This window comes from Notolepis coatsorum, assembly GCF_963971535.1.
Source record: "Notolepis coatsorum genome assembly, chromosome: 8".
NCBI classification, from domain to species: Eukaryota; Metazoa; Chordata; class Actinopteri; order Aulopiformes; family Paralepididae; genus Notolepis; species Notolepis coatsorum.
Genome location: NC_140172.1, coordinates 61,043,777 through 61,063,420, shown reverse-complemented (window position 1 = coordinate 61,063,420; position 19,644 = coordinate 61,043,777). Strand labels below are relative to the sequence as shown.

General features: G+C 40.2%; 1 protein-coding gene across 1 annotated transcript; it reads right to left on the bottom strand.

Annotated features, from left to right (window-relative positions):
• Positions 1–16,570: 16,570 nt before the first annotated feature.
• On the bottom strand, positions 16,571–17,339 carry LOC311233470 (olfactory receptor 2A2-like; the record flags this gene model as incomplete). The annotated part of the gene is made up of 3 exons (XM_084320438.1): positions 16,571–16,600; positions 16,731–16,873; positions 16,961–17,339. The coding sequence occupies 3 exons, from the start codon at positions 17,337–17,339 to the stop codon at positions 16,571–16,573; spliced, it is 552 nt and encodes a 183-aa protein (XP_084176564.1).
• Positions 17,340–19,644: the final 2,305 nt, after the last annotated feature.

The following is a 19,644-nucleotide window of genomic DNA, read 5'->3' as shown; positions in this document are numbered from 1 at the left end:
CCGGTGGAGTCAGAAGGCTTCCACGACGTCGAGCTCCCTCCGCCGTGCCTACCACTGCCTCCGCCGCCGCTGCTGGCCCCTCCAAGAAGGCCAGGAGAAGAGACGGCGCTTCTGCTACCGCCGGCCCATCCACGACCGGAGGAGATGGTAGGGAACGTCGAGACCAGCAGACAGTTACCTACCGTCCCTCCGGGGCTCCTCGGGGTGGCAAGACTCGAGCGGCGCGAGGTGGCAGACGCGGCTAAAAGTGACTTTTCCCTCTGTGTCCCCTCTCCTCTACACCCTCCCCGGCCCCTCATGATTATGTTTTTGTGCCTGGAAATATAGAGTTCCCCGATATAAGGGGAACTGTATTATTGGCCAAACAAACTGTGTTTCTTCAACAAATCATATGATGGGGTTGCGTAAATGTGAATCTGCACTATTACATTGAGGGATGAGTCATGTTGTGTTACGAGATTAGGCAAGGTCTGCAAGCATACACTCAGTCGTAGGAGGTTCTATTAGCCTGATGCTCCACATGCAGGTAGAAACTGGTGGTATTTCCATTGCTTGAACAAAGTAAATGTGTCCCACAACGCTGTTGTGTTAGTTGCAGTAATACTCGTACACACACGTTCCACGGCCTGGCCGTTACTCTCCGTCAGCGTTGCTATGTATGACATAGAAAGCGGGTGTAGGATTCACACACATACGACTTGTTTTGTTATAAATCCTGTTCACATTTGTGGGTAGCGGGCATTGTATTAGCTTACGCTATACATTGGCATTCTATCGAAGGTTTCAAAATGCTACAGTTGTTATTATGTGTAGGGAAAAAGGGTTTTTTGTGAGGGGGTGTCGAATAAACCCCTCCTGTCCACTTGGTTGGTTTAGGAGATTTTTTCTCATTCTGCTGAGCCAGTCAGGGCCGAGTCGTTCGAACGTCTTGGCAGGGAGGGGGGGGGGGGGGAGGGTTGTCCTGCCGACTCCTATTACAAACAGGAGCCGTGTACAGGGTTTCCCCCCGTCATAGCAATGTTGCTATGGCGACGGCTTCCGTGAGTTAAGATCTTTACGTAAGGTTGTGGTGTTAAGGTGTCGAGTTAGAGCGTAGGGCTTGCGGGTCTGCTACGCTCGATTTATGTGTAAACTTGAGTCAGTTGGTCACGTGACTCACAGTTGGCATGTCTTTTTCACAACTACGACTCATGTGGGAAGGCTTCTGGGAAAGTTCGGTCGGTACTCTCTGACAAAAGGAGTGACTGGATGTAAAAAATAAAAAGTTTTTTACTCCCAGCTGTGCAGTTGGGTTCATACGGTTGATGCTTCTTCTTTATTATTATAAAGAGTTGGATGAATCTATATGAATTGGAAATGGGGGACCCTGATGGTAACAAGACTAACGTCTTTCTCAGGTCTGCATCCCCTTAACAGTTGTATGTATTGAGCCGTACTGTATTGTAGGGCTGCACGATTTTGGGAAATAATCTAATTGCGATTATTCTGACAGATATTGCGATTGCGATTTGCGATGCGATTATAACATATTTAAAAAAAAAATTACAAGAAGAATGTTGCTGCTTTCTGTAGTCGGGTCCCAACTGCAAAATTACTGTATTACCCTGTATTATACACTTTTACTATCATGTAGACTATTCTGCTTTGTGTTTACATGTGATGTATTGTATACATGCACATTTATTATGTTCTTGTGTGATGTATCGCACATTTTATTGCTGTGTGATGTATTGCAAATGTTATTGCTGTCATCTTGGCCAGGTCTAGCTTGCAAAGGAGATCTTGTATCTCAATGGGACTTCCTGGTTAAATAAATGTTTTTTTTTTTTTTGCAGGCTTGGCGATTTGATAATTGCATCATTCCAAATCGCGATTTCGATTAAAAAACGATTAATCGTTATATTGTACACATTCTGCAATCTGTTGAATAAAGTTTTCATTCATTCATGGAGTTGGTTGCATCCCGCCCCTCTTGTCGTTCCCCTGGGCGCCTTGGGGATTCAATAAGATGGTCTACATGGCCTATTATTGATGTGGATATGCCCGACGCACACATAGTGCTAGCTCGGGATGTTCTGCTGGACATTAAGCAACTGACTGGTGCGCCTTGGTTGCTTGGGGTTAAAACAGCGTTTTTATAAAGCAATTGGGATGGGGGTTTTTCCTCTTCCGACGACCTGTGTGGTTGTTGACGGGTTCTCGTTCATATCAGGGGATGATAACGGAATGGATCTGGACATATGTAGAAGGGTCTCACGCCCTGGGGGTGGGCCACCGGGCGCGGTTCGCACCGAACGTCTGGGTGGCGCCTTCTTTTCATGTTTAAGATCAACACGCATATCTGCCCCTTCTCCTGGAGTTGGCATGTTGGCGTGGGTAGGGCACGGGACTGGTTCTGGTCACGCTGGTCCGGATCAGTTAAACCCGTTGTCCGCCGGGGATGCAGATCTGCTGTTCTGGTACCCTGAGGAACTTGGGCTTTTTTTCAGGGGAAAAAATGCTAGGTCGGTCCGGGTGTCACAGGGTTAAGCGCTATGGAGCCCTTGTTGGGTGCATTGTATTCTACACTGTCGTAATGGCTTACGGCCGTGCCAGCCTGTACACGCCCGATCTCGTCGGATCTCGGCCGCCACGCAGGTTGGTCTTGGTTAGTACTTGGTTGGGTGACCTCCTGGGAATACCAAGTACGGGGTGTTGGGGCTGGTTTTCCATTCTTGCGCTCTTCTCTTACGCATGGCGAAGAGGGGTCTGTTGGAGTGGTCTTTGACCTCCTCAGGGGACCCTGTGCTCCCCGTATCACCGGGCCCGGTCCGAAGTAATGTTTTCGTTGACCCGTAGGCCCGGGATAACCCTGTTGGAAACTGGAACACGGGTACTGCGGCAGTGCCGCCGGTATGTTTTGGAGTTTTTTTCCTGAGGGGTTATGGGACCAACCACCGCATAGGGTAACGATTAGGTGGTTGGTTCTCTGGTGTGTTGGATTAAGGCCAGTGTGAAGTGTGAAGAACTTGCACTATTCTTTAACAACAAAATAACCTTGATCAGGGCCAGCATTACTCATGATGGAAATAAAGCTGATTGCAGCAAACCGCGCAATGTAACCATGAGAAGATTCACATGCATCACATTAGATGTACTCTGCAAAACTGTCTCAGAATGTAACTCCTCCACCTCAGTCATTGACCCTATACCTACAGCTTTCTTCAAACGGGTGTTTAATAGTGTTTCAAGCCCTGTGCTAGATATCATAAACACTTCCCTTAGAACTGGTATTTTCCCAGATGCCTTTAAAACAGCAGTTGTAAAGCCATTACTAAAAAAACCTAACTTGGATAGTAATGAAATGGCAAATTATCGTCCAATATCCAACCTACCATTCATTAGTAAAGTACTTGAAAAGATAGTTTCAGTTCAAATAAATTCCTTTCTTGAAGAAAACATCATCTTAGAAGAATTTCAGTCAGGATTCAGAAAATATCATAGCACTGAAACTGCCCTCACCAAAATAATCAGTGACCTCAGGCTAAACTCTGATGAGAATAAGATCTCCATCCTTATCTTGCTAGATCTCAGTGCAGCATTTGATACAATCGATCACGATATTCTAATCGATCGTCTTGAAAACCATGTCGGTTTCTCAGATGTGCTAGGCTGGTTTAAAACATACAGAGGGAGGAAATTCTATGTTAAACTAGGAGATCACATGTCTGATATATACGACAACAACTATGGAGTTGCACAAGGGAGTTGCTTAGGTCCTTTACTCTTCTCCCTTTACATGTTACCGCTGGGTGATATCATCAGAGAACATAATGTAGATTTCCATAGCTATGCGGATGATACACAACTGTACATATCTGCTGAACCAAATGATACAGCGATTAGCTCCATTACAGACTGCTTACTGGCAATAAATAAATGGATGAGTAAGAACTTCCTGAAACTAAACGAGAACAAAACTGAAATTCTAATTATCGGCCCCAAAACTAAAAAATAAACATTAATAAAGAACCTGGGAGGACTAACCCCTTGGATCAAATCTGAGGTCACTAGTCTCGGGGTTATCATAGATTCAGAACTGAACTTCAATTCTCATATTAGCAAAGTGACGAAAACATCGTTCTTCCATCTCAGAAATATAGCAAAAGTACGACCATTTATTAATCAGAACGATGCTGAGAAGCTAATTCATGCATTCATATCTAGCCGGTTAGACTACTGTAATGCACTTTTCACAGGTCTCCCTAAGAAAACCACAGAGAGGCTTCAGCTAATCCAAAACTCTGCAGCCCGACTGCTAACTAGAACCAAAAGGAGAGAGCACATTAGTCCAGTCTTAACTGCTTTACACTGGCTTCCTGTAACATTTAGAATTGACTTTAAGGTCCTTCTCCTTACATACAAAGCTCTAAATGGACAGGGACCTAGCTACATCACCAACACTCTAATAAATTACACACCAGCAAGAACACTGCGATCATCAGCTGCTGGACTACTAGAGGCTCCCAGAAACAGTCAAAAGAGGATCGGTAATGCAGCCTTTATCAACTATGCCCCAAAACTGTGGAACAAACTACCCCAAAACATCAGAGAAGCCAACTCGCTAGACATCTCTAGATTATATTATGTATATTATATGTTGTACCACTGTATTGCACATCGTCGCGGGCAAGACCAGCCGCATTTCATTGTATACCTGTATGCCGTGACAATTAAAACTCTTGAATCTTGAATCTTGAATCTTGAATCTCTTTGCTCAGGCATTTCACTGTGGGGTAATGCAGGCAAATATCTGAAGATAGATATCTGCTACCACCTAGTGGCAAGGGGAAATATTATTATAGAAACATCAGGGATATCCTGACACAAATTGTACTTACCTGCACTATTCTTACCCTGCCTACTTTTATACACTGCCTATCAAATTCACGTGTCGGTTATCACACTTTTTACTTCTTACTGATGACTATTTTTAAACTGAATCATTTTAAACTATTTTTATTATTTGTATTACTGAATCAAACTGTAAACAGAGCTATTCTTACCCTACCTACTTTCATACACTTCCAATGAAATTCATATGTATGTTAGAGTGATGCTCTGTTGTGAGGAGAAGATGACTTTTGACCTAAATCTAGCAAAGTTGTTTACCATTCCAGTTAGGTACATCGTGCCAAGGTTGATTCTCCTAACTGGGCCATTTTCATCTGCTTGAACAATCTTATCACACTTTTTACTGTAACCTTGCTATTTACATTTTTTATTTTTATGCTCGCTTATGCCTGTATTTTTTACTGTTGTTGTATGTCCGTTCTATTTTATAATTTTTAGACTATTTTTAAACTTAATCATTTTAAACTATTTTATTATTTGTATTACTGAATAGAGAGCCTATTAGGATGTTAGATCCTAATGTGAAACACTGTGATTTACCATACCTTGCTATGCTCGCTCATGCCTGTATTTTTTACTGTTGTGAAGCACTTTGAACTGCAACCTCTGTATGAAAAGTGCTATACAAATAAAGTTATTATTATTATAACAGTCTACAAGACCCTCTACAACATGTTGCGTTGAAGTCGTGCTGATGTTGTGTTGCAGTTGCGTTGCAGTTTCTGTAGCATGCAGAGGCCTTTAGATGAGCCAATCACAGAGGACACATGGGACAAAATAATAGTGAGGATTTTCTCGTCCTCCATATGCCTTAAACATGCTGTTATCCAGTTTAAAATTGTACACCGACTGCATTGGTCTAAAGACAGGCTCTCTAAAATATATCCTGACATAGACCTATATGACCGCTGCAGACAGGCTCCGGCCACTCTGCTCCACATGTTCTGGACGTGCCCAAAGTTGCACACCTATTGGCAGGCCATCTTTGACACCTTCTCTAACATATTTGGAAAGGGAGTAGAGCCATCTCCATATATTGCAATATTCTGAGTGGCCCCAACGGACATCCACTTTAGATGGTGGGAATCTAGAATGTTGGCCTTCTGCTCACTATTGGCCAGAAGGCTAATACTGTTCAAATGGAAAGACCCAGGACCACCAGTGTATGGCCACTGGATGAGAGAGGTCATGCATCATATCAAACTGGAGAAGATCAGGTATACTGTCAGAGGTTGTACCGAAAAATTCCACAATATTTGGGATCCTTTCCTAACTTTCTTTGAGGGTATGGAAGCAGATAATGTGACAGAGGCGATCTGACTGACCTTCCTAGTCTCTCAGCTTATTATTCTGTTATTTTGTGTTCTTACTTTTCTTTTTCTCTATATACGGAATGTAAGAGATGCATATGTCACTGCTGTCTGGTGATTTAAAAGCTAAAAGGAAAAAAAACAATGATTAATAAATGCTTTAATGTCAGAATGACTCTGTCTGGTATAGGGGTGGGGGGAAGGGAGGGAGGGAGGCAGTGGCGGCTGCTGGATGCTTCGCCACTAGGGGCGCTATACCAAACATTTTGCAAACATGTACAAGGCACGCATTGGCGAATATTATCACCATTGCCATCGATCAATATATGATCACAGTCAGTCAAATGCAACCACGTTTCCAATAGCCCAACACAAACACGCACAGCTCTCTCTCTCTCTCTCTCGCTCTCTCTCTCTCTCCCTCTCTCTCCCTCTCTCCCTCTCTCTCTCTCTCTCTCTCTCTCAGATCGATTCAATAAGAAACACATATGTATATATTGTCATTTTAAACAAGTTACCATTCATTGTCTGAGTGGTTATGCTCTACCCGCGGCGAAATTAGAGAGAGAGAGAGAGAGAGAGAGAGAGAGAGAGAGAGAGAGAGAGAGAGAGAGCGAGAGAGAGAGAGAGAGCGAGAGAGAGAGAGAGAGGGGGAGAGAGAGAGAGAGAGAGAGCGAGAGAGAGGGGGAGAGAGAGAGAGAGCGAGAGAGAGAGTGAGAGAGAGACCGAATTAACTCACTGTTTACGTGGTCCACTCACTGTTGTCCCGACTCCCCAGACTGTTGATGTATATCAAGCCAGAGGGCTTGATAAAGTGTATAATCCGCTGTTGATGATATATATCCAGTCCACTGTCCAGACTGCCATATAGCTTGTTAGCTGTTAGCAGTTAGCACCACACAACAAGTAGTTTGATTTCTTTGTCCATTTCCGCGTCGAACAGACTGCAAACTACCTGGCGTTCTATCGCCATGCTCTAAGACAAACTCTAACCTTAACCAACTTTGAAAGAGTGCCTAAGCTTAACCGTCGAAAGAACTTGCAGTCACGCTCTAAGACAAATAGCTCGCATCTCAGTCACAACAACACAACTATGATCTCTACCACCAAGCTAGAATTGGAACATAGAAATTGGATTCGGCCAATCAGAGATCGTCTCCGTGAAATGCTGCTATGGAAAAAAAACTGACGTCGGCCAATCAGAGAGCGTCTCCGCGAAATGCGGCTACAGAAATTCTTGACGCTGCTGCCTAGACCGCTTCAAATCGCGCCCGGATTCCAACATAATAGTCATATTTCAACGCACAACGCGTTACGCACTGATTGGCTGCGACGGATACAGCGATCACACAGTGACGCGCACTCAGAGCGCTATTGCGTCTAGCCGGGGCCAAAAAAAAATAAAAATAAAAATAAAATAAGGTGAGTCACTTCCTGTTCAGGAAAACGAGTATTTTTTATTTTATATATTAACGTTATATTGTGCATTGGAAACACAAACACTTAAAATGAGTAAATATTATTCATTTTAAACATGTTTATATTATTTATAGGGCTATAAAACAAAAAACAAAAAAAATATTTTTCTTGTTCTACTCATATAACCAGGGGCCTGAGGGGGGGCGGCGCCCGAGCGCCCCTAGTGGCGAGCCGCCACTGGAGGGAGGGCCTTATTCTCTTTTTCTTTTGGCCCATGTGGGACCGCTGTACCCTGCTACCTATCTATAACATATTTTAACATATTGAATAACCGTATCTCAAAATGTATTTGGTCCAATAAAAAACCAAGGATTAAATGACTGACTGAGTCCATGGGTGTTATACAACGGCATGCAAATTTCTCGATTCTGATTGGCTGAAACAGTCAAGTTAGACGTGGTTATTTCTCATAACCCACGCTCGTGATCCCAGAACCCGCCCACAACCGAATTACAATCACTCCGCCGTTCGTGGTTTTAGGAATTAAACCAAGATGGCGGACAATAATCTTTATGAATGGATGTGTAATTCAAAAACGATTCTGTCACCTGGAATGTGTTAGTTTCTTACACAATGTTGGATAATGTAATTGGTGGGTCATGAGTCATTGTGGAACAAAATAAATATCGCGCAAAGTCTGTTCGTCAAAAGGACACTCATTTCACTTAATACAATCTACAATCAATCAATCAAACCAATAACAACCGCTCACTTCACTGTTCGACGGCATGCTGTGAAGCAACCTATTCAAAATATAAATCGAGGGAGATTATGTCTGTCACTGAATGAATGAATGAATGAATGAATGAATGAATGAATGAATGAATGAATGAATGAATGAAAACTTTATTTAACAGATTGCAGAATGGGTACAATACAGTACGGCTCAATACACACAATTGTTAAGGGGATGCAGACCAGAGAAAGACGTTGTCTTGTTTACATCAGGGTCCCCCATTTTCAATTCATAGTGACTGGCCATAGATGTGAGTCTTCCCTGCAATCCTATTGGACCCCAAATTTTTAAGACAGGCGAAATTATAGCCATGTTCTCGCAGGCTCATCTGCGCAAAAGCACATTGCAGAAGGTGCAGAAGGTTCTGAGAATTTTGTTCCAGCTAAGAGGCAAAATAACGACCCAGATACTCTTTTCACAAACTGCACTATAACCGGGAATGTTACCATCAATGTAAATAAACCATAATCACCCTACAAAAACAGTACTGTATTTGTAAATCTGGTATGTCATAAATGTCTAGATGTAGCAGTGTCTATCTGTATGTCATATATGTTATGATGAATTGAAAATGGGGGACCCTGATGTAAACAAGACGAAAGTCTTTCTCTGGTCTGCATCCCCTTAACAATAATTGTGTATTGAGCTGTACTGTATTGTACCCATTCTGCAATCTGGTAATAACATTTTCAATCAATCAATCAATCATTCCAATAACAACCACTAACTTCATAATTCATCTGTATCGCAACCGAATCACGGATTTCGTAGAGGCAGGTCGCATTATGTCGGGAAAAATGAAATGAAATGAACAAATGTGATTCAAAGAAGTTAAAATGAAGTTTAGCCTATTAAATTGTTTAAAAAGCCTATAGCCAATGACGTATTTTAACGCTACTGGCGAGGACTGCGAGGAGGGGGAATTGAATTGCAACCGTGTACAAGCAAAACTTTGACTGTAAACGGTGTCTAACCTGACTGCATAAACGCAACGTCCATTATGCTTCAATTAATGTGTGTTTATTGTATAGCAATACGATTGGATGAATTCGGCAATTGTATAAAGATGTAAGCACTGTCTATCTGTAATACAATTTTCAATCAATCAATCATTCAATCCCATAACACACGCTCACAGATGGAATGCCTTGAAACAGTGCTGCTCACGGAGGCAACGTCTCTTCTTTTTTTTTGGAACTACTTTTTCTGCGGATGGTTTTGTCAATAAATCTTCAATTAATGTGTGTTTATTGTATAGCAATAAGGTTGGATGAATGCGCCAGTTGTATAAAAGCCATTACATCACGCACAGTCGTGGGTTATGAGAATTAGACCATGCCTAGGGGGGTCTAACGACCACTCATAACCCACTCCTGCGCATGATGTAATGCTTAAGTCTAGGTCTTCCCAATCTCCAACACTACTACTGGTCAGCCCAACTTCGAACTATAGTATCATGGTCATTGGGAGGACCAGACTCACACTGGATACAGATAGAAGCGGGACATGTTGATCCTTTACCTCTAAACTCTCTTATATTTATAAAGAATTTTGATAAAATAGAAAATATAAAGCAATACTTCACGGTTGTGAATACCCTGTCTGCATGGATAGATTGCTCAAAAAAGTTTGGCATAACTAAATGCATCTCTGTTTATTCACCATATTCATCAAAACCCTGACCTAAAAAAATATTTTCACTGGGGGTAACTCAACTTAAAGACAGTTTTCACCAAAACTGGAAATTAAAAGCATTTCAGGAGCTAAGTGAAGAATAATATTCCTAACTCAGACTTCCTAAAATATATGCAAAATCAAAGCACTTTAAGTTCACTTACTAAAGAAAACAAGTTAAGCTTTGAAATGACAGAATTGGAAGAAAAACGAACTACCTCATCCACAATTAAAGGTAAAATCAGTGAACTATATGACATTCTAACTAATGAATGCCAAACAGTCTTCCCAGCTCTATTAAGGTGCTGGGAGACGGACCTGGCAACGGAATTTGAAGAAAACAATTGGCAAGACATCTGTGATCAAACTTTCTTTCCCTTTACAAGCATTAAGATCAAAGAAAGTAATTTCAAATGTATTCATAAATTCTACCTTACTCCTGTAAAAATGCACAAAATCTCGAAAGAAAACTCACAGAATTGCCCAAGATGTAAAATTAAAGAAGGAACATATATGTTCTGGCAATGTAGCAAATTGAAGCATTTCTGGAACAAGATTCACTTACTTACTAAATCTGTCATGGAGCTGGAATTTGAGTTATCACCATGTGTCTATCTATTAAATAATATAACAAACGGCCACTTAGACCAAAAAAAATGCAGACTGTTGGTATACATAACATATTTTGCAAAAAAATATATACTTCTTCTATGGAAAAATGAAATTTCACCAACATTCAATATGTTCATAGAACAAATATCTCAGTTTCTTCCCTTAGAAAAGATAATGCTTGAAAAGCACAACCAGGGTCACTTATTTCAAGAACTTTGGAATCCACTCTATACTCAACTGGAAATTCATAATATAGTCTTATAAATGTGTCATATCTAATAGACATGGAGTTTTAGCAGATTAGATTAGCTGATCTGTTGAGGCTCTTTGTCTGCGTGTAAGTGCCTGGTTGCCTGCACGTGGCTGTCAAACCCCGCCCCCACGGGGTCGGGTCTGGGAACGGGAGCTGAACACGCAGCGGCCCGGACCCTTCCCTGTCGGAGTAGCCATCGCTAAGCGGGTGTGAGCAACCGGGTGCTATAAACTGTCACTGTTTACAATACCGACATTTGCACTTTTATTTCTTATTACTTATTTACTTACGATTTATTTATTGTCTTTTTATTTTAATATACATTTTGTTGTTGTTTGTTTGTTTATTTGTTTATTTGTGTATGTGTGCATATGTGTGTGTGTGTGTGTACCTGTGTGTGTGTGTGTGTGTGTGTATGCCTGTATGTGCGCGTGTGCGCGTGTATGTATGTACGTGTGTGTATGTCCCAGTGTGTGTAAGCGTGAGTGAGAGATGGGAGAATGGATTGAGTGGGGACCACAGTGAAAGTAATCTGTGTCGTAATCCAAACTACTGTACTACGCAGTGACGTCATCACGTCACAGGCAGTAGCCTAGGTGGCGAGAGGGTTTGACGGTTAGCAGTTGTGTTGTGTAATGTGGCCTGGAACTACACTGAGTAAACGCTCTGATACAAAACAACCATCTCTTCATTAATGTTGTACCACAAACATTACAATCTGATGTGAGGTAAGGAATTTATGTTACGAATCTTGGGGTAATCAGATGTTCCTATCACCGGCATCGGCGCGTGTGTGTGTGTGTGTGTTGACTGCAAGCAAGTCATTGATAAGCGACGGGTGTATTAGACCCATAGCCATAATTTAAGATATAGTTTAAGCGTTCGCAAATGTCCCCGTCCTCCCATTGACTTCAGTGCTGGCACGCTAGCCCTAATTTGGTCATATGGGCGTGGCTTTGAATGAGTTAATGAAGGTGCCAGTGTGTCTACTGCAACTGTTGTTGCTGCTGCTGTTAATAAAACTGTTAGAGGCCATAGAGCTTGTATCCTGTAGCTTACTTTGCTTTGCTATACTTATAGTTGGCAGTAGTTTTCTGTTCTGCCTTAAATATATATCTGTTCTGTATTGTATTACTAATGTGTTCTTTTCTCATTTTCAGGAAGCACTGATGGGGTGAGCCGCCATTTAATTTGGGTATTGTTTTCTCCTGTTTTTGTTAGTTAATGGTTTAGGTTATGAATGTAATTTATTTTTACCATAGGTTAGGTTGGTTTGTTTTGAGAATAGTGGCGTTTGTTTGTTGTTTTGGCCTTGGCTCACCCTTGAGTTACCTGTGCTTCCTTTATCAATAAATATAGTTTTTGTTTACAAACCTGGTCATCCTTTTTATCAACCAATATTTATGTTACAGCCCTTTTACCCTTAGACCTCAGGGGCCGTAACAACACATCTTTAGTACTATTCTCTGCTGTGTAATATTGATTATTGATTAATACTGTATGCAAGACTTTTTCTGTGATGTGTGCGTTTGTGCAATGACATGTCATTTCCTTCTTTCCTTCATTCTGTTTCCTGAATTTCCCCAAGGGGATCAATAAAGGAATATCTTATTATCTTATGTCGAGAGGAGTATGGCTAATGAAAAAAAGTATGGTTAAATGGAAATCGTGGGTATGATTTGAGATACATTCTTCGCATGTATGAACAAATCAATCGTGCGCACATATTTCCCATCCCATAATGTGTCCCCCCCACTTCTCAAACTAAAGTTTCGCCCTTCTGCTGAAGGACATGCAGACCCCCAACCTGACCCAGCTGGCTTCAATCTTCCTGAGCATCCCTGTCACTAATGCGTTAGTGGAGAGGCTGTTCTCCCTCATGAACACCAGAGAAATAGATGCAGCATGGAGCCTGTGAAGAGTGAAATTCAAGTCAATGTGAATTTCTCTGACATGTCAATATTTTTTATAAATATGCTCTAGGTCAGAAAGGTTTACTTGAAGCTGCACAGTCCAGCAATAAATATGAATTCCTCAAGCACTAAAGGCCGATACAGTATGTGCACTATGGTGCTCTCCATGATGCTGAAACCTTTTGAGGTTTGGAAGCAGTAATGAAGGTGCAATTTATATTGACCTACAATTATTATTTAAAAAAATATACTGTTACAGCCATTTGCTTAACCTACTGTTCCCCATAGGCTACTTAGATTTTCTTTACGAGTTGTTTCCTATTGTTCACTGCATTTAAATTGGTAAGTGTATATTATATGTATTTCACTTATGCAGGATAACACTCTTTGTAGGCCTACTCATGTTATTATACATCCTGTATATACCTGTGATATATTTACATGTCAAATGTTAATTCAAGTTAAAGAATATATATATATATATATATATATATATATATATATATATATATATATATATATATATATATATATATATATATAGTAATTAAAGTATTATCATTTTAATAATTGTAAAATGTTGTCAGATTATCATTGAATGAATTTCCTTTTACTTTGTAGTGTTCTGGATAGGTTTAGAATCAAGAAAGCCAGTGTAGATCATGTATGCACTTCAGTATCACATTACAAGAGAGATCACAGGGTACATGTACATCTTAACTATAGCCATAGGACTCGGGAACCTCTATGGGTCGGTACCGTCAGTAAGTAATTTAACAGCATGTTGGATTGCATGGTATCATCTTCTATATAGTATAATTAGCTATTAAGACACAACAATATTGTTTTTAATACATTAAATGCTTATATTTTGATCAAAATGATTAATACATTATTTAAACATGATTCTTGCATACGTATTCAGTACTGTCCCGCAATTTCAACAAATGTCCTGCATTTGGATCATACGGATTTGGTCGATGTAGTATTTGGAAAGTGTTCTGAGACATATTTCTTTCTTAACTACAGGCTATTTACAAGTACACATTTCAATTTAATTGTTTGGTTTTCACACACTAAATTGTGACCACTTGCTATAACTCGGCTTCAAATTGCATGCTTGCAAATAAAATATTTCAATAGTTAATCCTTATTAACTGAAAACTGGCAGATTCTAAAAGGGTCAACGTGATTCATGTGGAATGGGTGATGAACCCGGCTATGAAAAGATTATGTCACATATAGCTAAAACAGATCATTGTATTACATCTCTAACTAAGGGTGTGTAGTTAGAGATGTAATACAATGATCTGTTTAGCTATAAAAACAAGACCCCTACCCTCTGCATCTTCTGACCGCCTCAGACCTACTCCTATCCGAGCTCCGGGAGGGTCATCAAAGAGAAGCCGCCTATTCTCAGTCCTTGCCCCACAATGGTGGAACAAACTTCCCACCACAGTTAGGACAGCCGAAACCCGTCCAATCTTTCGCCGTCGACTAAAGACACACTTCTTCAACCAATATAAAAATAACTAAAAAAAATTAACTAACATTACTGTCATGCACTTGTACTAATATACTAACCTACACTGTAGCACTCGACACTTTGATGAACATTGTTACTGCAGCTGATAGAGTTGTGCCCTTGCTGATGACTTGTTGTACAGAACTTGGATAAAAGCGTCAGCTAAATGACAAAATGGAAATTTACATGCAGGACAGTCACAGATAGCATATAGTCAAGTCAAGTACATTTATTTATAAAGCACATTTAAAAACAACCCACGTTGACCAAAGTGCTGTACAGACCAGGGCAGGTAGTAAAATTACACAGAATAAAATAAAAACAGAGTTGATTGGCCCAAATCAACAAATTAAAAACATCATAGGCACAAATCAACTAATATAGGTACAAAACACTGTATCAGGACAGGTGGTTCCAAAGGCTAGAGAATAAAAGTGTGTTTTGAGCCTGGACGTAAAGGAATCAACAGAGGCTAGAGAATAAAAGTGTGTTTTGAGCCTGGACGTAAAGGAATCAACAGAGGCTAGAGAATAAAAGTGTGTTTTGAGCCTGGACTTAAAGGAATCAACAGAGGGGGCATAGAACATGTAAAAAGGCTCTTACACAGTTTTACTTAATGGTGGATGTTATTGATTAGAAAAATCATAGCAATGATGTTTGCCAAAACACTTAGTAAAAAAATAACACACATTTGTTTTATGTTGGAACAATCACTTCAGCACTGAAGATGATCCCAACAAGATTTTGTGTATCGAGTAGTGAACGTTTAATTTTCTTTATGGCAATACTGCTACATACTCGATACAGTGTGAGAAAGACGTGAGAGAGGGAATGACATGTGACCCCAGGTAACGGGCATTCAAACTCACAACACAATTCATGCATCTGCATCTGACTCAATCTGACAAGCCATCACACATTTCAAGGAATCGAAACTGTTCAAATGGAAAACAATTTGAGAGATCTACTGCATACAGTATATGCACGCACTTGCAATATAATCCAAATATTTTTGGTGTCGAGGGCATTTTATTCTCCTTTTCTTGCAAAGGAGACAGTGGTAAAATTATGATCCGATGGAATCCTCGTCTGGAGGAGGGATATACCAGACTTGGAAATAAATGTTGATTTGGCAAGAAGTCTGGGCAAACGTTCGAATTGCGTCACGTAACCCGGACCATCAACAAAATAATCTTAATTATATTCATAGGACATACTTGACTCCTATAAGATTGAACAGAATGGGACTTAAACAAGACTCCAGATGTTCCTTATGTACAAACGGGGATGAGGGTACATTTATGTACATGTATTGGGATTGCCCACCAGTTAAGATATTCTGGAAAGAAGTGGCCCAGCAATTATCAAATTTCTTATTTCTGAACATACCTGTACACCCCTCTGTATTGCTGTTGAATGATGTTTTTCAGTATGGAGCCCCTATACAGCTAAAGAGATTAGTTTTATCTGGTCTCACAGTGGCTAAAAAGCTGATAGCATCACGATGGTTTCAACCGGAAAAAATTTGTCGGATGGGTTCTTACATATCTCGATGTGATCTATCTAAAAATATCTACAGCAAGAATTTTAGGTGTCAGTGAAGCCAAAATTGCAATCTGGTTAGAAGTGGTGGAGAGAATAAAAGATAGCATATGAATTGTAGTGCCTGGTTAGGAGCGAATGATAATGGATGGATTATCCAAGTGGGGGTCCGGGGGGGGGGGGGGGGGGGCTGGGGGGGGGGCTCGGCAAGCGAGAGCATATGTATGTAGGGTATTAGATAGCAAGTATTAGGTGTATATCTCGTATACTACATTTATTTAAATGGTGATTTCATTGGATGTTTACTGTTAATGCTTGTATGTCTAATTTTATGTTATGTCTAAAAAATTATAAAAAAATTAAATACAAATGATCAGATATGTTATTGGTTCAAATACTTATTCATTACCTTTGTTTACATCATCATTTTGGTCTTTCTAATCTTTTCTGTAATTTCCCACTGTGCAGTAATACATTTGAAATGTCATATATATATATATATATATATATATATATATATATATATATATATATATATATTTATTTATTTTTTATTTTTAATAAGCATTCTTGGCTCTTACATTGGTATCAAACCTCTCTTCTTACCTTGGAACATTTTAAATAGTGGTCTTCTTATGGCTTCAATACATACTCCATAGATCGCTGGATTAAGCACGAGAGGACAAACAACATAGAACAGGGCAAAAAACAACCGAGAACTATATGATAAATGACTGAGGTCAAAGCGTGTCTGTAATACTTCAAGATAGCCCCCGATATAGTAGCTGCTTACTACAATCAGGTGTGGACCACAGGTTTTCAGGGCTTTGATCTTAGACTCTTTGCTTGATGAGGCACATATTATAAATATACGTATGTATGAGTAAATGATCATCGCTAGTTGTGGTACTGTATACAAAAAAAGACATACCACACCTACTATGTTAAAAACATATGTATCTGAGCAGGCCAGTTTTATCAAGGCATAATTAATGCAGTATAAATTATCTAAAGAGTTCTTACAATACCGTATCCGAAGAACTATTGAATAAAAGTGAATGAGAAAAGCTATCAAGGGGTAAAGCCAAGTAAATGCAATGATTTTGTACACTTTGGTCAGTGTCATGATTGCATGATATTGCAGTGGATGGCATATGGCCACATACCTATCGTAACTCATTGCTGACAGAATAGTACATTCAATACAAGCATATGTGTGAAAAGCATAGATCTGTAGTTTGCAGTAAGGTAGAGAGATCTCGTGTGAATGTGAGAGGATGTTACACAGCATCGCTGGCAATAGACCAGTGCCTCCATAGAGGCCATTAGCTGCCAAGCTACACACCAACAAATACATTGGCTCGTGCAATGATTTCTCAACACAGATCACTCTCATTAACATGACATTTTCAGCAATAATAAAGAGGTATAAAAAAAGGATAACGCAGAAGTACATGGGCTTCATTTCTTCCATCCCATAATATGTAGACAGAATAATAGAGGTCACCTCAGATGAATTGTCCATGCTGGAACAAAGTGTTGTAAGAAAGCATATATTATACACAGCATAGTACACAATATCTTGTTTCGTAAAAATATATTAGAATACATTTTTCTTTCAAATGTGATGTGTGTGTTCAAATGTATTACCTCCGTGCAACACCCTCAGGAATGCAGTGTGTACACAAACTAACAGAACTGAGGAGTGTTTATACTTTCCACCTCTTGATAATCCACGTCACACGTTCTCATTGACGCTCCTGTGATGACACTATATTCAAATCCTGTGAGAGGAAGTGAGTAGACTATACTACTTATTAGGGGGTCTTCATTAGCTGACACCATAGCGAGGGCTAATCTTACAGGGGTCCAAGAAAACAACAACAAATATTTTACAGAACAGAAAAACACATTATTTACATACATTTCACCCGAGGTCAGGTAACAAGACAAAGTAGGTCAGGTAACAAGTAACAAACAGTGAAAATACCCGAGAGGTAACACACCGGGAAAACTACAACTAAGGGGGATCAAACTAAACTAAACCAGTGCGACTGTTTAACCTTTTAAATATACAGTATATTCAGCCAAAACATTGCTACTATCCACTATTTCAAATCCTACCTCTCTTACTGCTGCCTACTTGGGAAAAGAAGAAAAAACGTCTCACTTCTTGAAATGTTATACTACTGACTTACTTAACGCATTCTGCACCAACCACGTAATATTACGTGTTTGCTCGCCAACCGTTGAGCACCAAACACGTAATATTACGTTTTTAGATAGTTTTTTATTTTTTTCGATTTGAATATTCTATACACTCTCACGGATCTCGGTGTTATCATTGGAACTCATTCTGAGATCCCGAGAGTGCAATGCCGGCCGAATCCTGCTAGGTGGCAGTATCGCCTACCCTTTGAAACCTTATTTCACACTGTGTGTTACATTTTATATGGTCCGGGCGGAGAATTTGGACCCAGGCAAGTGAAACGCTTCATTCGAGCACCTTGGAACGCGTCCAGCACACTTGATGCATATTGTGTGCCATTTCATGTCAGGGACCCAATGGCCATCAATACTGGAAATCGCGATCAGACAATTGGAATATTCATTTTGGAATAACTCCTAGCAAAGGTAAGGACTATATGACATCAATCCTACTTCGATCCTACAATGATTTCACAACTATCGCAACGATCGATGTATGTAGTATTCAAAACATATGCCGTTGCTGACGATCAGAGCATCACAAAATGACCCCCCCCCCTTTGATGCCTTCATGATGAAACATAATACCTATTATATACCTTTGATTTGGAAATAATATCGTGTCCAGGCGAGCAACGCGAACGACTTTCGCAAAATGCACATAGCGCACCATAACTCAGCTTCCAGGAATTAGCCCGGATCACTCTGAAACTATACAATAATCACCACGGGATAACACGCGAACGTATACATGAAAAAACATTTTTACATGTTGGACGAGAGATAGTGACTGTCAAATGAGCCAAAAATATTGTCTCCATAGCTATAATATAGAATATAGATATAGCTCTGCAAACATCATGACGCACAGTGAAAATGCCTATCTTTTAGCGTGGCCCATTGACTACAGGGATGAGGATAATAGCTGGCGCTGAATGAGTTAATGAAGGAAATATGTGGGCTATGTGTAAGCAGATATGAAATGTTAGGGGTAATAGGTGCTATAGATAAAGATTTTATGTAGAGTAATACATTTTTTTTAAAACATGTTATAATACATACACAGAGCTTTTAGAACGGTGCAGAATAAAAGTATTGCTTCCTCCCCCAAAAAACAATTGATTAATAAATGTATAATTTCTTAGGTTTTTGCTGGTCTAAACTTTATGTTGTTTACATGTTGTAGGCATGTATCCCCTCCCGACTTCCCATTTCCCCACATGGAATGCACCTGATTGGATCAATTATATCCTGGTGCTCTAGTGTGACATCTACTCCTCTACTCCCTGTACACACACGACTGTGTGGCTCAGCGGAGTAGCAACACAATCATCAAATTTGCTGACGACACAGTAGTGGTGGGCCTGATCTCTGCAAACGACGAGAGGGCCTACCTGGAAGAGGTCAAGGTCCTGGCGGGATGGTGCCAGGAAAACAGCCTCTCCCTGAACGTCAGCAAAACAAAGGAGATGATTGTGGACTTCAGGAGGTCGGGGGTC